Here is a 24,342-nt window from a genome sequence, read left to right on the forward strand (position 1 = left end):
TGGTCAATATAGCTTCAGTTTTCAGAGACTTATAGAAAAGAGGGAACAGGAGACAGAATTCAGGGCCCAGCACGGTGTCGACTGTAATAGGACACTTCTGATGGAGCTGGGCTAGTTAAATCCGCACCCATAGTATGAGGGTGAATTAGAAATAAGCCTGTCTTCCTTCTCACCTGTCACTACCATCCTCCAGGTGGATCTGGAGGCTGACTGTTTATCTTAGACCTCCTTGACACTGGGTAGACAAGAACCAATATTTCCACTGAGAATTCATAACCAGAAGTCAGCTTTCACATGGGATTGCAGACTTCATATTACTTGGGTGGTTTGAAACCTCCATACTGAGAATTTTGTGTGAAGAGGTTTCTGGCTGTTAATGTCCCCAGCAATAGGCAGAAGCAGATGCAAACCCTCTCTGGAAGGAACCGCCTTTTACCCAGGTCTCAAAGAATTACCAGGGAGAAAATTTACCCTTCTAACCACGTAATCAAACAATATAAAAGAAGGAAACATGGTTCTGGGAGCAAGCGGTGAGAAACAACAGGCAACAGAATCAAACTGGCAAAAACTTCAGATATTGACATTAACAGACAACATATAAAATAAGTATGTTTAATATATTGAAAGAATTCAAGAATGATCTAAACATATGAGTAAGGAGCAAGAGACTATAACATATGACAACATGACTAAGAACATTTGAAAAAAAATCAAATAGGGCTTCATAAAGTATAAACTATATTTTAAATTAAAATAAATCTTCAGTGAATGAATTTAACAGAGGCTAGACACAGCTGGACAGAGAATTAATGAACAGAATGAGAGAGGTTAAGAAACACAGAAGATGGAGTGAGAAAGATTAACATATCTTGTCAGACTTCTAGAAGAAGAAAAAAGAAAAGAAAAAAGAGGCAGTAGTTGAAAAAATAATGGCTGCACATTTTCCCAAGCTGATGAAAGATACAATCCATAGATTTAAGAAACTTAATTCAAACAGGATGAATACAAGAATATTCACACCTAGACACATAAAGGTGACTACATAACACTAAAGAGAAGGAAAAGACAGTAGGAACAGCCAGAAGGATTTTATACGAAGCAATGACAAAAAACTGACAGCAACAGTGAAACCCAGAAGTCACCAGAACAATAATATCTTTATGAGCAGAGAGAATGTAACTATCAACTGAGAATCAAATGTCCAGTGAATACTAGTGTTTTTTCAAGAACGAGGGTAAGCAGACATTTTAAGATGAAGAAAAAATTAAACATTAGGTTCTACACTCACAAACTCGGTGACAGGATCCACACCCCAATCTCAGTGTCATGCAATATATCCACGGAACAAACCTGCACATGGACCCTCTGAATCTAAAGTAAAAATGGAAATTATTCCTAAAAATGACAAACAAGAACTAATAGAGTTTGTCATCAACAAGAAAATAAATTTTAAAGCATGTATTTGCACTGAAAGATATTCCAAAGAGAAAGACTGATATACAAGAAGGAGTGGTAAACAAAGAAGTGGTAAATATATGAGTAAATCTAAGTGGACAGTGGTTTTATTAAACAATAACAATAATGACTTGAGAAAATTTAAGGTAACATAATAATACACACCAGAATCAGAGGGAATGATTGAAGTCATAGTGTCCTAAGATCCATGGCTTTTCAGGAAGAACATAAAATTATTGTTTAATGCTAGGCTTTATTAAGTAGGCATATTCCTATCTCTAGAGTATTTTAGGATAAATTTCAAAGAATAGAAATGATTGTATAATTCACAAGGTCTAAATTCTTTAGTTAAAAAATAAATAGTCAGATGGGATTTTTAAAAATCCAGCTATACACCAAACACATATAAAGCACAAGGAAGTAGAAAGTTTAACAGTAAGAGAATAGAAAATATTTATTAGACAAAGACCAATAGAAAACTGATGTAATGGATGGAGGGGAAAAGCTTTTAAGGTTAAAAACATCACTATGGATAAAGAGAGTTAGTACATAATTATTTTTGAAACAGTTCAATTCACCAGGAAGATGTATAATTCTGAGTTTCAACTTTCATACTCTAATAACACAGTCTGGAAATGTATAAAGCAAAAATTGACAGAACTTCAAAGAATAATAGACAAACCCACCATCATAATGGGAGATTTTAATATTCTTCCCCCTGTAGCTGATTGATTAAGAAGACAAGAAAAACCAATGAAGATATAAAGATATAAACACAATGAGCAAACTTGATGTAATGGACATATTAGAAAGCAAAAACCACAAAATGCAGGGTTTTTCAAGCCCATACAGAATCTATGTGAAAAATGACCATTTCTGGTCTCAAAAGCACAAATTCAGATGATTCAAATATAGATCAATGTTCTCTGACCACAAGATTTAGAAACAGTAGGAAAGAGACAGCTAGAAAAATCCTTTGGAAATTAAAAAACACTTCTAAATAGTTCACTATTAAAAGATGAAACAATAATGTAAATTTAAAAATATTCAGAACTAAACTATAGCAGAAAAATAAATAATAACTATAAAAATCTGCAGGAATGTAGCCAAAGTAGTCCTTAGAGGAAAATTTGTAGCCTTTGATGATTAAATCAGATTGAAAAATAATGAACAAAGCAAAATTAAGATGCCAGAAAAAGAACAACAGAATAAACCCAAGTGCATTAGAAGGGAGTTATAAAGATGAGAGCAGAAACTGATAAATTAGCAAAGAAATGTATTAAAAGGAATAGTAACAAAACAAAAATTGGTTGGCTGAAAAGACTAACAAATATTAAACCTCTGGCAACACCAATTAAAAAATGATACATATTAAAAATGAAAAAGGGAATTGAAACACAACAATTGCAGATATCATAAATATAATGAGATACTATGTATAACTTTATATCCAATAAATTTTAATATTTATTAAAATGGAGTCAAGAAAAAAAAACAGATGACCAAAATAATTCTTTGGTCATTACATGTATTAAGTCTATAGTCTAAAATCTTTGAACAAAGGAGATACCAGACCCAGATAGTTTTGCTGAGAAATTCCACCAAACTTTCAAGGCAAAAGTTATGCCAATCTTCTACTAATAACCCCAAAGGATAGAAAAAGAGGAAATATTCTTCAAATCATTTTCTGAGGCTAGCAATATATTGACACAAAAATTGGCAAAGGCAATATGAAAAAAAAAAATAACAGGCTAAGCTCACTAACAAAATAGAAACAAATTACTAAACCAAATCAAATATAGGCATGTATAAAAATTACGATACTAAATGACCATGTTATGTTAATCTTAAGAATGCAAGGTTGGTTTAACATGAGAAAAGGCAATATTTGCTATCCTAAGAGAATGAAGGAGAAAAATTTTATGATTGTATCAATAGGTATAGGAAGATGCTTCATAAAATTCAATATCCATGCTTGATAAAAGCTCTTAGCAAACTAGGATTAGAAAGTAAATTCCCCAATTCTATTACAAAAGGAGTACCTACAAATGAAAAATAAATGTCAGCAAACATGATACTTGACAGTGAAGTGTGGGAATTCACTCAGGGTGGTGGCAAAAATATTAAGGGAAAAATAGTAGAGAAAGTTATAAAATATAGTCTCAAACCCTTTTGGAAGCCCTAAGGGATTTTTCACAGTTTCAAAAGAAGTTTTGGCTGAAGGCATCCTAAATCCCCCTTACATTTAGTTAATACATAAAGCAAATAATTAGGGTCTTTGGGGGAGTTTACTTTACCTTAGTAACTTGTTTAGTCATGTGGTCTTAAAACTAACCTTTGAGCTGGATGGCCCTCTTGTGGGGAGGTTGACCAGGGATATTATCCACTAATGGTGTTTGCTTTGAGCATCAGAACCTGGCTTTAATCTTTCTCTACAAGTGTGTTGACTTAAAGCCTCTGTTATTAAATCTATATTGAATAAATGGGGAGATGGTGAACTAGTGAGTGTCATGTAGCTGTCATCTCTCTCTGTAAGTGGCTCATGATCCCTTGGCCCACTTGTTCACTGTATTCTGTGTGTGAGTGCACTTATCCATCTGTCACACAACTGGGGTCTATGGGATGGACCCTGGCAGTGAAGAAATAAAAACATTCTATTAAATATCAAACAATGACCACAGGGGTCACCATCATAGTAATGATTTGATGTTATACTGGGAGATTCCAGTCAGACCACTGAGGCAAGAAAATAAAAAAATTATGCCAATCTTCCACTAATAAAGAAAAGGTATAAGGATTGGAAAGTAAGAAACAAAACCATCATTTTCTGCAGATGATGACTATCCATGTAGAAAACTCCAAAGAAATCAGAGACATTTTTACAAAATAGTTGCTAATATAAAAATCAAAGTACAAAATCAATTGCATTTCTAAACACCAGCAAGAAACAGGTAGAAAGTGCAATTTTAAAAGATTTGATTTATAATAGCAACAATAAATATAAGATATTTAGGAGTAATTATATTAAGACATGCATAAGATCTGTAATGGAAAAAATTATACAAGTTTATTGAAAGCCATTAAAGAAACCCTAGGCAAATAGAGAGATATACCATACTCATGGACTGGAAGACTCAGTATCAAAAAGATATCAGTTCTTCTCCAATTAATCTGTAGTTTTGATAAAACTAAAGATTCCAACAGGTTATTTTGTGGATCTTGGCAACATACTTGCAAAATTTATAAGAGAGAGAACAAAGGGCACAGAAAAAAAAAAAACTAAACAGGAAACAAAGATGAAAAAATGTATGTAGAAGTGCAAAATTACACACAATAACTTAGATAAATCTTAGGAACATAATTTCGAGTGAGGTTGATCAAGAATACATACATGATTACATTTATATGAAGCTCAAATGTTAGCATACTAGGCGATATATTTTTAGGGATGCACACTTAAGTGCTAGGTATAAAGAAAAGCAAACAAATAATAAATGCACAATTCAGGTAATGTTTACCTCTGAGGGTGTAGGGGAATGAAACGGGATTGGTGAGGAACCTGCATCACTAAGGTAACTGATTTTCTTTTCCCCTTAAGCTGGACAATGGCTGCATAGGTGTTTGTGGTATGGATGATCTTTATATTTTGCTTATATTTTATAATCTGTTTTTTTTTTTTTTTTTTTTTTTTTTTTTTGAGACGGAGTTTTGCTCTTGTTACCCAGGCTGGAGTGCAATGGTGTGATCTCGGCTCACTGCAACCTCTGCCTCCTGGGTTCAGGCAATTCATCAGCCTCAGCCTCCTGAGTAGCTGGGATTACAGGCACGCGCCACCGTGCCCAGCTAATTTTTTTTTGTATTTTTAGTAGAGATGGGGTTTCACCATGTTGACCAGGTTGGTCTCGATCTTTTGACCTCGTGATCCACCCGCCTTGGCCTCCCAAAGTGCTGGGATTACAGGTGTGAGCCACCGCGCCCGGCCCTATAATCTGTTTTTTATACACTCGATATTAATTAAAAAAAACTTAAAAGAACTGTCTGCAGAGACTCTACTCTACACCAGTAAATTCTGGGTTTGAAAAACCTTGTAGACCAACTGTCCCCAACCTCGCCCTGTCCACAGAACAGCACCCCACTCCCCAAGAGCCTTACCTTGGCGGGGTTGAGTGCCGTGATGATCCACACACAGTGTGCATTGTTGTCATACTGAATGGGGAAATTGGGGGAGGTGATGATGCCTGAGGGGCCTCGAAGGTGGGCATCACACATGCGGGCTGCAGAGGAGATGAAAGACAAGCCTTTGGGTTAAGACTAGGTCCAGTTCCCCTTCTTACCTCCCTCTCCCAGCCCAGAAGAGCCTGCATCTGTATAGTTTCCACCCTGGACATAACCTTCTGCTTCCTGTGTCCTTCCCCTACAGTTCTTAGGAGGCTTGAAGGGAAGTTGCAGTGCCTGGAGCACCCTGACTGCTGTTCTGTAGGCAATGATGAACTTCCAAGGCAGGCTAAGTGACCCCTCTGCATGCCCCACCTACCCCCACATCCTGACTCCACTATGATCATGCAATTTCTCTTTCCCAAGAGGGTGTGGGCTAAAACCTATCAGGATGACCTAAAGCTAGGTGGATCCCAGGCACCTATGGACACCTAAGCAGCCCATGCCTTACTCTGCTAACCTATCATTTCCCAATTTGTACTCCAATTCTCCAAACCAGCTGAGTGTTGCTGTGGATCTAATGCTGCTTAACTAGGGGTCTGACCTAATTCCTTCCTCTGTGACCCCTCAGTCCTCCTGAAGAGGAATTTCAGGGTATCTTTGTCAAGGCTACTCCATTAGGTCTCAGAATGTATGTGCCCGAGAGCTCTGCCAACGCCCCTGACTCAGCTCAGTGCCAGGCACCCAGAGTGATTTCAGTGCTTCCCAAATCCGTCTCTACACTCAGCTTATCCCTGAAACCGGCTTCTGATTGGAAACATAAAGATTCAAGGTGAATTAGAAGTGCTCTACTCAAGTAGATATAAAGTGTTATCAATCACAGCTTAATCTAATTAAGCTCTTTAAAATAGCTTCTAAACTAATTAGATTAAGTAGTGATTGATAACAGTTAAGGTACTACATTGTACCTAGGTATTTGCTTTCTTTAAAAACGTATGTTTAGTTCTAGCCACTTCATTCTTTAATGTTAGTGTTCAGCTATTTTAATAAAAGGTTCCAAGAGCCTGTTCTCATGCTGCCCACATGGCAATTTATCCTAATTGTAGGCAAAGAGCCTAACAGTAAAGAAATAGTGAGCAAACTCAACGAGCTTAACTATATAAAATGAAAGTGGTGTCAAACCTGGTTTCCTCTGATGGGGCCAAATATGCTAGGACTCCTTGCCATGTGTGGAAAGGGCCATGATAAACCCTTCCCAGGATGTCCTTCCCAGGATGTCCTTCCTAGGAGGGTTTGGGAAGCAGGTTCTGCAGCTCCCAGACAAAATAAATCTCATTTCATGCACTCATTCCTACACTCATTCATTCCAACATTTATTGAGTGCTTACTATGGGCCAGGAAAAGTGTGGGGAGAAAAAAGTGTCTGACACAGCCCCTACTCTCTGAAGGACCACAGCAAGTGGAGGGAGCAGGTGGAAAAACATTCACTATCAAGCAGAGCAGGTGCTGTCAGAGAGTTGTTTGCAAGGGGCTTTTGGGTCAGGTCTGTTCCTTCCTCTTTGCTAGCTCATCACCTCCTGGGAAGAGGTTTCTTCTCACCCTAGTCCTGCACCAGAAGGATCTGCTCCTCCCTCATCCTGAGCTCAAGAATCTGTTGAATCAAGTTTCAACAAGTCCCGGGGGACCCTCCCCCCTTCCATTCCCCCATGTGTATTTGACTGCTCCTTTTTTATTCTGTGCTGAGAAGCACGTAGATTCCTAGATTGTACTTGATATAACTGGGCCCTGTGGCAGTGTGGCATGGTTAAGGCGAGGTCAGGCTTTGGAATTTACCAACTTGGCCTTCTGGATCTAGATCCATTTGCTGTTCGTTTAAGCCTGGATGAGTTAAAAAAAATCTCTCTGATTCTGTTTCTTCATCTGTAAAATGGGACAAATGATACCACCTCATTGAGATATGGTGAGGAGGAAATTGTATGAGATGATGAATGTGAAGGTTCAGCCCAGGGCTTGGGATGTTGTCAGTAGTCAACCTTTGGGACCAGAGCTAATCAGACTTCCAACGCCATGTCTATTCTGTTTCTCTATGCCTGGGATTTCTCTCAAAGCTAAGGATCCTTTTTCTACCTTTCCTGAAGTTTCTTGATAGTTTTTTCCTCCTCCACAACTACATCTGAGGCTGACAACATTACTAACCAAATTAGAATAAGATAATCAAAGCCCTGATTCCATCCCACTTTGCAAAGAGGACCTGTGGACTCAGAACTCTAGCCGTGCAGAGAATCCTTAGAAAGCTCCACCAGCACCATCTTACACCTCTTCCGGAAAGTCAGACTTTCCTGATGAAAGCCCTCAGCTTCAGACTCAATTTTATCTTGTACTTGTTTCCAAGAATTAGATGGTATTTGCAGTCGTTGAAACATGCTAAAGGTAATGAGAGAGAACGGGCCAAAAAGGCATTTACCACTTTAAGGGCTTAAAGGAGTTTAATTAAAATATACAGTCTGCAGATAGCATAGAGTACCTTAAATTAGGTTCAAAATGAAGCATTAGCTACTTTTTTCCTTTGCTGTCTGGGAAAAAGTAAGGGGTTCTGTGGACAGACAGACACTCCCCTGAGCAGTCAGCTCCATGGGATCCCACTAACAGATAGAAAGCTCATCACAGTGACCCAGATGGGCTGGCAAAATGGTAGGTGCTCAGACAATGTCTCACTAAATGAATAAATGTATCATTTTGTTTCTCTATTTGCCTTTTTCCCTCAAATGCTCTTCCAGATTCCTTTCAGGAGAGACTGGTCTGAGATCTTCCATGCCTGAGCTCTGCAGCCACTCCCATTTTTCCTCTGGATATTACTACACCATATAATGGGGAACAGTATCCCAGGGGACCACAGGGAGATACCATCTGGGCCCACAGCCAGTTCTGACACTGAAACAACTTGGTGCCAAGAAGAGAACTGCTCCAGGTGCAAGTGCCTCTGGTCTTATATCTTCTCTCCAAATCTGACTCCCATCCTGTTGCATGCTGCCTTCCCTTGCTTCTCCTCCTATTAACCTACCTCCCAACCCTTTCCACAGTCCTCTGGAACCATCTCCCACTACCAATTCTAAGGAAAAACAAATCCTACTTGTAGCTGCAACATCTTTTGGAACCCTTTGCTTCTACCACTGCCTTGACTGAAGCCCATCTTCCGCTCCTACGCCACCACCTCCTCTGCAGCCCTCTGTAGTCAAGGTCTTGCTCCCACTCTCAAGTATTTCTTTCCACTGTTGTTTTCTGAACCTCCAGTAGAATTCATCTTTCCCTACTGAAACCTCCACTCTGTTGACAGCAATATCTCCTCTCTACCCATCTGCTCCTTCTGCCTTTTCTTCTCTCCTTATACAACTTTGATCCCATGGGCCACCATTAGGCTCATTTTCTTGCTTGTCCGAAGCCCCTTGCTTCTTTTTCCTTTAATCAGTTGCCTAGAAGACATCAGTTTGGAATGAATCCCTCTACCTGCCTTCTCCATTCCTGTCACCATACAGTTGAGCTTTGCTGTGAAAAAAATCATGGGTAGGAAGATGGATGTCTATTATAAACTCCTGATTACTCATTTCAAAAACGTCCTAGCTATTGCCCAGTGACCCTACCATTTAGCTCTATAAGCTCACTCTCTAATTCTGCTCAAAGACTTTTTCATGTGTTTTAGATGTCCCTTGAACATCTTTCTCTTACTTCCCCTTACTCTTAGCAGATGACTTTGGCTCTCTCTTTGGAGGGAACGGAAGCAGGCACGGCCTTTGTCCTACTCTCTAAAAATGCAATCCTGTCTGCATATGTACTCAATTCCTTTTTTCTCTCCTGTTTCAATGGAGAGATGCCCCTTCTTTTGGAGGCCAGCACCTTCTCATGAGCTCTAATACCCTGCTCTTCCTCCATCCCATGATCAACCATGTTTATGGCCACATCCAGGGCCCTGCTATCCTGGGAGCCAGGAAAGTCCAACTCACAGATTTTAAACCCAGTCATTCCATTCCTTCCCCTATTGCTCCCAGAAGAATGACTTTGGTCTCAATGTACCATTGCTCTACATCACAGGCCCCTCTAGCCTTTTGGTTCCCACATTTTATCCCATCTATTGATCCTCAACTGACCCCTCTTCCCTCACTACCCAGTCTGACCTCAAGACCACTCACCAATGCTTTCATCTTCCTCAACACTCTCATATCTGCTTGGTGAAATGCCTGCCTTCCATCAGTTCTACCATCCACCTTTTCTATCCCTAATCTTGGGGGTTGGGGGAGCTACCAGGAGAACTGTGTTATCACCACAGATTCATGGTTTGCCATCATAATTGAAGCTTCAGCCCAAGTCAATAATCTCCCTTGTCTTCCTTCACCAATTCCTTGCAGAAACAAGTTCAAACATTCAACACTTGGTTGAGTCACTAACCCCAATGGTTACTTTTCAGTCGTGATCATACTTGACCTCTCTGGAGTATCTGACACTACTGATCTTTCTCTCTTTGTGAAACTCATATTCTTTGGCTTCAGTGATGCTTTTTGGCTTTTCTCCTATCTTTCTGACCAAATTTCTTCTTAGCTTTCTTCTTCTCCACTAACTTTTAAAAAGTAGTTGTTTAAATCTAGGAAAGGGCACATGCAAGCTTTTTGCACATTAATTGCAACTTTTCTATAAGTTAAAAATTATGTCAAAATTAAAAGTTACCCAAAAAAGTGGGGAGTGGAGGGGGAGTTGTTCTGCATGGTTCCATCCAATATATTGACTCCGAAGGATGTCCAGGTACAATTTTCAAGTAGAAGTAGGATTCAGCCTTTGGAGTCAGGGTTTGAAATTCAGCCCAACAGATGTAGCTTTGTGCCCTTGGGCAAGTTGGCTGCCCACTCTAAGCTTCAGCTAAACATAAAATATGGTTATTGCCACTTTACTCATAAAGAAATTATGAAAAATGCCTAGTGCAATGCTATATAAAAGTATAAATAATTTAATAAATAGGAGGTTTATCATTAGCACCTATAGGTAAGGGACTCAGGGACATTCTCAGGGCTGGAGCAATGGGGCATGCATTGTAGTACAGTCAGTATGTGTCATCCAGGGAGAATAAGTAGAGAGGAGAAGAGAGGAGAGAGGAAAGAAGAGAAGAGATTTGAAAACAGAACTCTGGATAACAATTGTGTTTAAGGGGTAAAACCAGAAAGCTGATCTAATGAAATCCACCAAGAAGACAGCCACCTGTAATTATCATGACATTTAATTCACTCTGGTTTGTGCCATATTTCCCCGGTTTCACTCCCCTTTTACAGATGAGGAAAAAGATTCAGAGCATTTCAGTGATTTTTCCTGTGGCATATGGTTAACAGCAAAGTTGTAACTTTAACCCTGGTCTCTCCTGGTCTCTGAGTCCCAAGCTTGGTATTCTAGCCATCCCAAAGGCATACATATATGGATTTAGCCACAAAGGAAAAATAATATATAATTTTCTGTTAATTATTTACTTTGTGAATCAGTAACTATAGTATCATCTAGGTCTGGTACTCAGTCCCCAACCTCCATCAACAGCAATTTGTAATCACAAGAAATCAGAGCTGGTTGTTAATTTGGTCTTTTCACTACACAAGTGGTTTATGGTGTTCCCTGGAGCCCTAGGGGTACCAGGGCTCAGGGGCTACTGAAAATGGTGACAAAGGGGTGACTAGAAATCCCCTGACCCAACTTTAATCAGAGAAGCTCCATTGTATCTGTTTTATTTATTGGGGTTCTGCAAAAACTTATTTTTAAATATTGAGCTCCATATGTAAAATAAGTCTGAAAAGCCCTATATCTATGTACTCTGACTATCTCTGGGGCTGAACAGAATTAGTTTAACAGTGTTTCACATTGCCCTCAATCTCCTTTGTATGATGAAAATTTTCTAGGAGTCAAATTAGAAGCTTATTTCTTCAGATGGGAAGGAGAGAAAAGAAAGGCCTGTGAATACCTAATTTCATATCTCAAAATGAGGGCACAGTCCCATATTGTTCATTCGTTTCAATCACTGATTCATTCAGGTGGTCCTCAAACATTAGTTGAGAACCTATTATTTGCCAGGGCCCGTGTTTTAGTAGAATTAATTGTGTGGGAAAATGAGCATTTCAAATCAAATCATATTTTAACTGCATTAAATAAAAAAATAATACCATCATTATGGTAAAATTCTTTTTAGAATGTGATCTTTTGGTAACTTGCTTGTTAGTGGAACTTCTTGGAATGGAAAGAGTTTTGTTCATTTTTATTCTTAAAGTGGGCTTCACCTAAACTCTCCTAAAAATCACAGAATAGTAATTGCAATTCATTGAAAACAAAATATTTTAAAAGAAAACTTTAAAAATTGCCAAAATAGAGACCCTTAACTCTAATCTATCTCAGCCCTGGGCCTCTAGGGAAGCCCAGGACAGATCATCTAGGTTCAAATGCAGGAGACGTAGCAGTCTCTCTTTCTCTTTCACAATGGCCTATTGGAGAGGAAAAAAAAAAAAAAAGAGAGAGAAAACAGGAATGTTAACCCGTATTGAGAATGTCAGGGCTGGCCACTTTCTAGACAACGACTAGCTTAAATTTCATAATCGGTAGGTGGGGAGATTTTGTTTTCCATGTTCACAAATGAGGGCCCTGTGGCTAAAAAAGATGAAGGAACCTGCCCAGGGCCAGCAAGCTAGAAGTTGTCAGAGTTGTGATCTAGATCAAAGTCCATGTGACTCCCAAACTGTATGATTGCAATAGGATTGGACAAGACAGCTTCTAAAAGAGCCTGCAGCAACTAGAGGCTGAGGTTTGCTCCAGGGCTTGAGAAAGCTTACTCGGACAGCGCCCACCTGGTTAAGCAGAACACATGTGCACATAAGCCTCACAGACGTATTGGCATCACTTCTAAAAAAGGACTGCCTCGTCTAGTCCTCAAAGTAACCCCACGAAGTAATGTTCTATTATCACCACTTTTTGACAGGAAAAAAGAGATTCAGAGAGGTGAAGAAACTGGCCCAAGGGCCCCAGCTAAAAAGTGATGATGGTTGGATTTGTACCATGATTTCCTCTTGCTTTACAGTAGCAGATGATGGAATGAGATGGCCATGTGAAAGAGCTCAGCCCAATGCTTAGTGACAATGAAGCAGAGAATTCAGACTTCGGTGGGCCCAAATCACTGGAGAAAAGGATGAACATACTTTTCAGCTACAAACTTCCTTCAGGCCAAAACACCAGCCATACGCCACCCTTGGCATGTTCACATAAACAAACATCATTACTGAGAGAACAACCTTCCTCTAGTGAAAAGGTCTTGAGGAGAGACTAGATCCCACCACTGCCTGAAGGCATTGTCATCTTGGTTTCTCAAAAGGAATTCTGAAATGACAGATGGGCAAGGGTCCCTTGGTCCTCATACTGGATAATTCTATGCCTCTCTGTATGGCTGGTGTCTGGGCTCCCTGGCGTTGGAGTGGTATGCTATCCAATGAATCATTCATTCCATCATCCATTCAACACCTGTTATTGAGTACCTACTATGTACCCCATTTTAGGCAGTGAACAAAACAGAAGTCCTTGCCCTATAGAGCTCATATTCTACTGGCATGAGGATATATATATTTTTTTCTTCTAGCACTTTTCAATTCATAAAATGCTTACACAGTCACAATTCTATTCAATCTCCACATTAAACATAAGAAAGGTAGGGTACGTACTATCAGCAACATTTAGAAGTAAGAAAGGCTTAGGGAAAACGGGTGATTTGCCCAGTTGCTGAGAGTTATAACAAGAATTTTCTGTTGTTGTTTGATTTTTTTAAAAAAAACATAGTAGCTATGTAGAAGCCTTGAGATAATATAGGTAAAATCAGTGAAAATGCAAAGAATATTATAAACTGTGGATCATGGTCACTTCAAAGTTGAAAGAGGATGTAAGGCTTATTTGAAAGATGTTATAATGATACTCTTCTAGGTTACTTATAGACTCACTTAAAAAACAGGGTGTGGGTTTCAGCTCCAACTCTGTCCCTTTCTCAGTATGATAATGAGATATTATTTTTCCTGGATCCTCTTACTCTGAGTGAATTTCATCTTGATGCATATGCCAAAGAGAGGCAGAAATCTCTTTCTTAGATCAGAAGGATCCAGAATGTAACTTCATAATGTAACATATCTTCTCTTCTTAAGGGGCACTCAAAAGAATCCCCGTTGGCTTTTAGGGACCACATAATAGCCTAGTGCACAGGGGCTCTCTCTGCTGGTTCCCTAGGGGATGACGTCAGAGGCTTCTCTACCACAGAAGCAGCTGCCGCCCTGACCCAAAGCAGGAATACACTTGCCTTTGTTATTTTAGGATTACTTGCGGGTTGGGTAGAGGCTAGGCCAGCCCAGGCTTAGTTCATGTGAACCTGGGGGTGTGGTGGCAGGGTCCTGGAGAACAAAACACCCAGGTGGGGGGTTAGAAACACATCATTACTGCATAGGTAAAAACATCCTTGCAGAAGTGACAAATCTGTTTGTTGCAACATGGGGAAAGAAACAAGGGCATGGGATAGAGGGTTCAAGATGTATATGTGTTATAACAGACGGATTCAAGGTGACAGTATAAAAGGTGACTTCCTTTCTCTTCTAGGTGTGGTTCAGTATCTGTTCAATGAGATAGCAAGCTGTTTCACATGTGCCTCCCCCATTAGACTGTAAGGTGTGTGCAGGGCAAGCACCACAATGCTTATTTTCCCCATCTCTGTATCTCCTTATCCTAGCACAGGCCTTGATACTGAGAAACGGCTAGATAAGCATACTTACTGGTAAGTTAAAGCAGGGAGGGAGGGAAGCCAGTCTGCCTGAGAGTCTGAGCCTCAGGTGCTAGGAGCTGGGCTTCATCCTCCAAGCCCAGCCCAACTCTCTGGCCAGCCTCCCTTCCCCAGGGCACCCTTACCTCTGCAGACCGGCCTGTGGTCGCTCCAGGCCGCAAACATGTCGCTCACTTTCATACAGGTGATCCGCTTGGACCCTTGCAGGTCATAGCCCTCATTGCAGGTGAACTGGACGCTGGATCCTAACCTGGGAGACAAGGTGTGTCTGTGAGCTCAATCCCTGGGCCTGCCAAGCCCCGCCCCGAGCCCTTCCTTGTTCCACAAAGAAGCCCCACATGTTATTTTTCCTTCTGGCCTTTAATCTCTGCTCCACTGTTTTATCAGTAAAAATCTCCATTGGAAGGAACATCTGCTTTTCATCTTCTTTTTTTTGGTCCTTCTAATGGTTTCGGGATTGAGTTAAAAGGTGACTTTGTGAGCAAAACAGCGATCCTCTGAGATAAGCATCCGTTAGGGCTGCTAAGAGTGGGTAGATGATACCCATAAACTTTAAGGAAAATGGTCTCCTAGATTATCGCAGGCATGAATTGCCTGCTGGCATGTCATTACTGAGATGGCAGCCCTTTGTACCCTGGGTAAATAGGTTTTCTGGATAACATTGTCAGTCTACAGTTTCCCCCACTAAAGCATGGGCATTGTGCCAAGGACTGAACCAGGAGAGACTGGCAAAGCCACAGCTCTTCTCCAGAAAGTGTCTGTTCCTATATCCATGCCATCCTCTCCATTTCCACCTGCAGGAAGGCCAGCCCCTGTCTCCCTCCCAGCTAGGCCACCCCACCCTTCTTACAATCAGAAAATTCCCAAATAGGTCTTACCTGAAATCCGAGCCTAGTCTTTTGCCCCTTTCAGGTATGCCAGGGTCTGGACACATATTATGTCCTTGGGACACACCAACCTGAGTTACTACAAGGCAAAAAACAAAAAACAGCACACACAGAGATGGACAGTCACAGGGAGGCACCCGCTGGGGCAATGTCTCAGGGTGGGAGGTGGGGGCAGAGACAGAATGAGGCCCTGCTTTGTTGGAGCTATGTGGAGTGGCCCGAGTCTACTGGCCTGGGGTTTCTTGAATGTGCAAGATAGGAAGCTGCTTTTGACAAATTCCTTTGTGAGCTAAGTCATCACAAGTGTGTGGGCTCAGAGATAGGCCCTCCATGCCAACCACCACCTGCTTCCCTCGTCCCACACCAGCAGCCAGAGGTGGACCGTCCACAGCCCCTGGTGACCTCCCCCCATGCCTACGCTTCAGATCTGGGGTGGAGACTCTAGATGAAATGAGCCCCCCAACTCAGCCCCAGATGGAGAAATGACTCAAAGAAAGTTAAATAAAAGGTGAGTGCATGATTAGAGACGGTAAAGAATGTAAGAGAAAGCTGCAGTCAAAGTTCAAAGCTGGGACTTTAGCTCCAACACAGACATTCTTCGGAGAAGCCTCTTCCCATCAGATACTTCTCGAGCCAGAGTAAGCAGTCACCAGAGTATCCCCAACCCAGTGTCACCCGTCAAGGGCACCAAGCAGAGATGGTACTTGTGATGGTTCTGGCAGGGGGTACAACATTCTGACACTTGCCAATGCCAGAGTCCTATTTACAAAAACCATATACACAGTTGTCTTGACTAGAGGAGAAGCTTGGTCAGGGGGCAGCGGATACATACATGGTGGGGAGGGTGGGCAACCCTCTCGCCCCTGCCTGTTCCTTTCCGTCGGGATGCTGGTACTGAGACGGCTGGATTCCTGGCTTTGAGGATGGCCAGGAGCTGGGGCCAGGCACACAGTCTGGTCAGAGGAGTTCCACTCAAAGCCTCACCAATCCCATGATCCCAACAGTATCCCCTAGACTGGGGTTCCAGGACATCTGGACAGCATTCAGCATTCTCTGACTTTGCAAATGTCCCTCCTATCCCGTTCAATGTCCCATAAGGTGAACAAAGCACTCCATTACTCACTCACCCACTCACTCACATAGGTACACAACAAGCATTCATTGAGCACTACTGTGTACAAGGCTTTATTTGGATACCATGAGAAATGCCAAAAGTAGTCAGATAAGACCACCGTCCTCAAGGAGTTTCCAGTTGAGTGAGGACATGAACCACAGAAGCAGACTGTGGGACCACAGTGGGGAGGAATGAAGGATGCACCCACGTGTGAGGCTGCCTGGAGAGGTGGCATTGAACACGGGCCTTCTGAGCTAACAGGATTTAGACACATGGCAACAGAGATGACAAAGATAGACAGGCACGAGGAGTGAGGTCAAAACATGGAAAGAGAATGAGTATTATGCAGTGTGACCACAGTAGGAGGGAGGGTGAAGAGTGACAAGGAAGAGTGGACGGTGAGATTTCAGAGATCAGACTTCTATGGGGTTTGAGTCTGATCGTGAACATGATGGGGAGCCTCTAGACAGTTCTGGTGGGGAGAAGGCATGGTGAGACCTGCTGGCTCAAGGGTGGACTAGTTACCTCAAGATGAGTTAGGAAGTTTTGTGATCATTCAGGCTGAGGACAACAAGAGCCTGGCAGTGAGGCTAGACATGAGACAGCAAGAACGGATGTGCCAAAGAAAGAATCCCTGGGACTCATAGGGGACCTAGGGCATGAGAAGAGGGAACAGGGCATTTCCAGGGTCTGGGTACCTGTGAGGATGCAGGGGGTCTCATAAAATTAGGGAAGGTGGGGAGCTCGTTTTAGACTCACTAAGGGAGTCTACAGTTAGAGGCATGGAGTAGACCATGTTTAAACCTCCAGGTAGCCCAGGCTATGGCTGGCCACAGAACCTGAGGATTTGGACAGACTGCGTGCTCAAGCCAGACATAGGTATCCTCTTGGCTGTGTGCAGTGAGCACAGGCCTTTTGTGTAGCTTCCCTTTCTGCATTCTACACTGCATGTTCAAGCCAGTTACTCCTACCCCTACTTGTCCCTTACACACATCCCCTTCCTTGCCAAACCTCTACCTCCAACACTTTTACATCCTGAGCCATTCCCACCAGTCCAGACATCTCAGGCTCGGAAAGTAAGATGGAAGTGCCATTCCCAAAGTGGAGCAAGCTCCTACTTCCTGGAAGCCTCAGTATTTTGCAAGTAATGGAAGGAAGACAACTAGGGCATCCTCTAAGGCACCCAGAGGGTGGGAAGGAGGAGGAAGCCTGATGTACTCCTGTAAGCTGCCTTATCTGCTGGTAAGCCAGGTCCCCTTACAGCCTTACAGTGATCCGTCCCTACTGAAGACTCCCCAGCTAAGCACCCACCTTCTTTAGATTCTGTCTAGTCAACCCTGAGGCCCACAAGTCACACCCAACCCAAAGTCTCTGATGACCACTGCATGGGAACCACACAGCCCCCTTGCAGCATGTGAAGGACATATAGTGGTTCTCTGCCCCCTTTTCTTGCCCTCTCATTCAATATTGACATAACCCAGGAAGCAGAAAGAACAGAAGGATGTCCCATCAGGACGGGGCTGGACCCAAGAGAGAGACCATGGCAAAGCCCGCCCACCAAGTCACAAGCCCCTGACAGAGCAGACCCTATCACCTCCCTTTTCCTCAGCCAGCCCCAAATGAAACCCAGGCACCAATCAGAAAGTCACAAACCCAGTGGTGACACAGCTCCTACCCAGCCAGTGACCCCTTCCAGGGCAGACTGAGCAGGGGACAGTGGTCCCGCGAGGATCATTCCCCAGGAAACAAGGAAACTTAAATCTCAGCGATCAGTTTACTGTCTGAATTATGCAGGCAAGAGGTGTTTCTCCCCCTCCTTTTTTTTTTTTTTTAATTCCAGCCTTCTCTGCCCACTCAAAACCAGTTGCTTGTGTTTATAGCATTGATGTCCTGTTGGCTACTGAGGGGCAGGAATGGAAAGTGACGCTTACTCTGCCTCGGGAGGGCCACTGTGGTGAGGGAGAAGCAGCAGCATGTGCTCAGGAAGGCAACGCCTTCTACCCAGTGCAGGGAGTCATGGGGGGATGGATGGTCAGAACCGATGGCAAGGGTAAAGGCAGAGAGCTGGGTCCACTCTCCCTGTGAACTTTAGGACAGCCGTCCACAGGGAATTTGGGAAGGACACAGAGGGCCAGCCACCTGCAGACTTGTGGCTACCTGGGTCTGAGGCAGCTGGAGTCACACACCCATTCTTTCTGAGGAACTCTTAGAATGGAGGCTAGTATCTTCTTGATAGAGATATGTATATTTATTTTTCAAAGAGCGTTTGCACTCTTCCATTAGAACAGTATTTGTCTTTATCTTCCCGAGGGAGTTTTTGGCATCTTCATTAGTTTGCTTAATGAAAACCCTGAACCCTGTCTCCAGAAAAATGCACTCCCAGCATCACATGCACTTTTTTGGCTAGTCTGTGGGTCCCCTAAAGTCCTAGGTCAAGGAGACCCTTCTTAGATCTGGCAGCACTCTTGGGAGGAAGGCAGGGTAGGGTTTTGCATCCCCATCCTACAGATGTGAAAACTGAGACACTGGTGTCTGGGCTAACATGTTACCGGAGGACACAATTGGGATAAACATTGGATCTCCCAAATCAGGGCCATTTCCTTAAGTTTGCCTGTGGTTCCAGGGCAAACTCTGAAATTAAACTGTGTGTGCCTCAGTTCATTGGGTCTCCTGTGGCTACAGAAAGAAAAAGCCTGTGAGGGTCAGGGCCAGGGCTTGAGCCTTCTGCAGATTCCTGGCCTGACCCTAGGCTTGCCTAGCACCCTGTCCTTTTCTCTAAACCCCTAGTCAAGCATAGAATAAGGGTCTTCCGGTGACCTCTACCATCCAGTCCCTCAGGGTGGGTGACTAGAGATGCCGGTTCCTAGCTGCACCCAATAGCCCATGACAACTGTCTCCACTCAGATGACCTGAAAGACCACAGACAATCCCCAACCCAGGCTCAGTTCAGTCGGAGCCTGAGACCAAAGTGCCTCTTCCCCTGATGCTCTCCCGGCCACACACATTGGCACAGAGCTCAGAAACCACCGGTGCCACTCGGTGTCCCTCTCTTCTAAGTAAGTACTTGTAGCATCTCCAGCAAAGTGAGCACATGGAGGTGAGATGGAAGGAGAGGAACGGGGAGGGTGGGAGGAGCAAGTCAGGCACAGGAAGAGAAGAGGGGGAGCAGAAGCATAAGAAGAAGGATGGTGCAGAAAGTGGCAAGAGGAGAAAAAGTGGAGGGAGAGAGGGCCAGAGATGCAGGAGAAGGGCAAAGAGAGGGAAGGAGCAGGAAAACCAGAAGGTCAATCATTTGGAGGACCAAGGAAGGCCCCCTACTACTTAGCCCAGAAGGAAAGTGGAAGGTTTCTGGAAAAACCTCCCCTGCTTTCAAGCCCAGTTTTGTGGGGGTGCCCAGAACCTTCCCCAGCCCTTCCTGGGCTTTAGCTCAAAAGTCTCTTAGCACAGGCCCTGATCAGATGTTTCTAGGACCCACATTACAGACCATTCCCCAGCACTGGACCCCTATTAACCTTCCAAACACTGGTAGCAGGAACATGTTCTCAAAGATGTCATTCTCCCCATGCCCAAGAAGCCAAGAAGAGAGCCCCTAGTGCTTTCCCATTGGCCAGAGGCAGGACTGTCCCTTTCCCTGCCGCGACTTCCCCAGTCCTCTCTTTGCCCAGCCAGGTCCAAGGGCTCTTTTAGGAGGTTGCTAGGCATTCTCCTTCCTCCCCTTCTCAATCCACCCTTGGGAGCTGGAACTGAGGCCCTGCAGCCCCCAAGATCCCAGCCCAAGGTTATTGACTCCTAAAAGAGGAGACAGAAGGAGGACTGTCTTAGCAGGTGGAAGTGATTCAAAAGGAAAAATAAAGAAGAAATGTAGCAGTAATGACTCCCTGGACTGCAGTTCGAATGGGAAGTGAGGGAGAAAGAGGAAAAAGGAGGAAAATGGGAAGAGGAGGAGGAGAAAGCAAAGGCCCCAGAGCTGCTCTCTGGACACCGGGTCAGTATGTCCAAGTGCAGAGCCCAGGATGGAGGAAGCAGGGTTGAAGGGAAGTCATTCCAGCATCATCTGGCTTCCCCACAGTTTAGTGCCTGCACGTCTGACCTTGAGCAAAAGACCCAGCAGGCGGGCTGGCGGGCGGACACTTACACACAGACGTCTTCTGGCTGTTATCTTTGCTGGGCATCAGCTTCACGCCACGAGACTTCAACTCAATTTGCTTCTTGACTAGAGAGGGAGGTAAGAGAAAAAACAATTTGAGTTGTTACCTATGCCAGGGATAAGGGTCCCTCTAGAAGGATCCCCTCTTTTGGAACATTCCATGGTGGGTCAAAGCCAGGAACTTCTCTGGGCTGGGACATTCCAAGGGTAGTGGTCAAGTGCAATAGGACCTCAGACATGAAGGAAAAGTTACTATCAAGGCTGGGGGAGGCAAACAATGTGGTCTCCCACTGGGTGGGCTTTGAGGTACTCTGGGACTCCCCCAGTGGCCTCTCACAGATGACTGAGATTTCACTAGAGCTACTGAATTCAACCTGCTCCTCGGCAAACTTTTCATGAGCATTGACGTGTGCAGCCTTGCAGCCCACCTCTGCTCCTCTACAGCTTCTTCTCTACCTCAATTCTGAGTCAGCTCTGACGGTGTATGGTAGATCAGATTACAGGCCCAAATTGTCGCTGCTCCTTGTATTCTCACCCTTTGCAATGCATTTTGTATCTTCCCCTATTATGGAGGTGGCATACATTCCCTGGATCCTTGACTTTAGGTTTGGCCTTGTGACTTGCTTTGACCATGGGAAATTGGGAGGCCTTGATGTGTTCAAAGGCTTAAGAGCACCTGCCAGATTAGGCTTGGCCTCTTGCATCTCTGCCATCATTGTGAGACAACATAGCTGCTCCCAGGAGGATAAGAGACACATGGGGGCAGAGTGAATCATCTGAGCCAAGCCTAGCCTACATCAGCCAACCTCTTATGGGCGGAGGAAGCTGAGTCCTAGAGGTCACTGGGAGATGGTGCCTGACTCAGGTGGGTGCCTGATGGATCAAATTTGGCTTTGACCGTGTCACTAAGACCAGCCTTGTCCTTAGTTCATCAGAACTTTACCAAATAGCATACAAAAGGTGCCAGAGCCAGAACTTCATAATTCCAATGGCCATTCCTCTGTACCCAACAGCCTCCTTTGGTCTGACCACACTTGGTTACCCAAGGCATTCTCTTGGCTTCCAAGGACTTTACCCTGTCTCTGGTTATGTGCCTTGGAGCAGGTGTCCAATCCTAGATCCCCTCTGTGCCATCTTCCAGCTGACCCAGCCTGCTGACTTAGCCCTGCTCAGATTGACACCCAGCAGTGGTGACAACAACTGTAACCAGGCACTTCCTATGTGCCAGGTCCAGGGTGCTTTACAAGTTCTTTACTTAAATCAACATCCTTGACTCCTCTTTCTCAAACCCACACACAATCCATCAGCAAATCTTTCCAAATATATCCCAAAGGCCACCACTTCTCACAACTCCCACTGTCTATCATGCTGATCCAAGCCTGCAAAACCTTTTCCCTCATGACTATGTCCTCCCATTTTCCACCCTTGTCCCTGTATAGTCTGTTCTTAGCACAAAAATCAGAGGGAATCTATTAAAATGCAAGCCAAACCATATTATATCTCTGCCCAAAACTCATCAGTGGCAACTCATCTCTTCTAGAGTAAAAGTCCTTAAGATGGCCTGCAAGACCAATCTGTCCCCATGACCTCTCTGACCCTGTATAAGGCTTCGATCACTCTTCTCCAGCCTCATGGGCCTCCCTGATGTGCCTCCAATATGCCAGACATGCTTCTGCCTCAGCCTGCCAACTCCCCAGAAGGCTTTCCCCCAGGTATCTCTACAACTTGCGACCTTATCCACTTAAGTGTTTGTGCAAATGCCACTTCTTCACTGAGGCCTTTCCTGACCACTCCATTAGAATGACACCTGCAACCCCAGCTCTCCCTGCCTCTTTCCCTACTTTATCTTCCCAACTTTCTAACATGCTATACCATTTATGCAGTTATTTTTGTCACTCTGCATTAAAATGTAAGCTCTACGAAGGAAAGGATTTTTAGTCATGGGTGTATCCTCAATGCCTAGAAGTATTTCATTTGGTCCTTATACTTTCAACAATCTTGACCAGTAGTTATTATACCTACTCGATAGATAATCAAATCAGGGTTCAAAGTGGTTTAGGTGACTTGCTGTAAGTCAAACATCCAGGAAGCAGCTGTTTTCCACTCAGCCTCAGCCTCTTTTCTTGTGATCTGCACCCACAGTAATCCCAGGGAAACTGTCAACCTTCTCCAGAATCTGCTCCCAAGCTCAGGCTCTGAAGACTCAGGTATTTGCTCTGGACTTGAGATAACATGCCAATCCCCAAATCAAAGTTTACAGTAATCAGATTTGCAAGGAATGCTGTCTCCCAGTCCCTCGACTCTGGCTATATGAAAAAGTTCCCTGAGGGTTTGTTCCCTGGCAGGCAAGTGACTGTCTAATCTGAATGCCTGATGAAATTCAGTTATTACCATGGAGTCAAAGCCTCCCAACATGCATTCAAACCCTGTTTATAAATGTACATTACTCTCCATGTGTATCCAGCAGGAAAATTTCCAATGAACACTAACGTGGACACATGATCAAACAGAGGGCATTAGTAGGGAAACATACATAATTCAAGTCTAGCTAATACAGTGTGGCAGGGGAATAGCCAGCCCTCTGATTTACCATCCCTGGGAGAACAGGAGCGGTCCCAGCACCGTGACAACAATTTGAGCCTGATACCCCTGGTGCCCCAGCATCAGGGAAGCAGTGGGTGAGGGGTCTCTATGAGCCGGCGCACCCCATTTGTGGTCAGATCTGTGGAGATGGCTCAGGGCACATGGCCAAGTGGGAGGTGGTGAAAGAGTCTTCACAGTCTCCTTGTCTCTGGCTCTAGTGTTGCTAGAGGAAGGGGAATGAGGAAGGGGACCAGAGTACCACAGAGGCCATTCCCAGGGGCAAAGTTGCTTGGATTTTCCTTGTAGGTGCTAATGGGAGACTGTGAGATATGCATGGCCCTGAGCAGAGGTGATGATAAGAGGGAGCCTCCCCATCCTCTCTTCTCAGGGTTGCATTGAGGAAAAGTCTCCTGCTCCTTGCCTCTTTCAAGAGCCCAGAAGGAATTCTTCTGATTTCTCTGTCCACCCTCTCCACTCATTCCTCCCCAAGGAAAGACTGCCTAACCTAATGGATCTGTGCTTAATATTCACTGGGCTGCTTCTAGTAGCAGATGATGTCATCATGTATCCCAAGCTGGGACTAACTTCTGTTCTTCCTCTTTTACTTCCTGCTACTTAGCATAGGATGGAGTCTGTCAAGGTGATGAGAATCAAGTGAGAAGGAACCTGAAAAGCTGCAGGGAGCTCTATAATGTACATATGAACTTGGTGACTGTTTACTGCTTTGGGCTGGATCTGAGTGGTTGCATCACCAGTGTTGCCTGTGGTCACTGAATGGTCATTGAATGCACATCAGAATCCACAGATAAGAGTCTTTGTCCTCACCACGTTAGCCCAGGAAAATACAAATGTCGCAGCTCTTTGGGAAAGTGTTCCACATACCAACAACATAAACTCTACAAGATATATACTCAGATCCAGCTGGTCAGGGCCCAGACTCTGGGGTGGTGGAACCTACAGTTGGCACACACCATATGGGAGCTGATTGACAGGTCACGTCAGTTCATTCACTGAGGGGTAAGCTTTAGGCAAGGCCCACATCACCAGGAATATTAGCATTAAGACACCACCTCCAGATGCTGAGGTCCCAGTTTTTGAGCAACCCCAGGGAAACAGTCACACCCTGAATTATATATACCCATCTTGTTTTTTTAACAGTCTGCCCAGGTGAGTGGGGTGA

General features: G+C 43.8%; 1 protein-coding gene across 1 annotated transcript in view; it reads right to left on the reverse strand.

Moving 5' to 3' along the window:
• CSMD2 (CUB and Sushi multiple domains 2) overlaps positions 1-24,342 on the reverse strand; it is a 616,469-nt gene that overhangs the window by 280,566 nt on the left and 311,561 nt on the right. Inside the window, exons 7-10 of the mRNA XM_064363669.1 lie at positions 20,568-20,645; positions 15,310-15,397; positions 14,557-14,681; positions 5,608-5,729 (exon numbers count right to left, since the gene is read on the reverse strand). Coding sequence (XP_064219739.1) covers positions 5,608-5,729; positions 14,557-14,681; positions 15,310-15,397; positions 20,568-20,645 — 413 coding nt within the window. The remainder of the gene's footprint in view (positions 1-5,607; positions 5,730-14,556; positions 14,682-15,309; positions 15,398-20,567; positions 20,646-24,342) is intronic.

The sequence above is a fragment of the Aotus nancymaae genome, unplaced genomic scaffold, assembly GCF_030222135.1.
Source record: "Aotus nancymaae isolate 86718 unplaced genomic scaffold, 86718_ANA_hifiasm-v0.15.2.pri h1tg000053l, whole genome shotgun sequence".
NCBI classification, from domain to species: Eukaryota; Metazoa; Chordata; class Mammalia; order Primates; family Aotidae; genus Aotus; species Aotus nancymaae.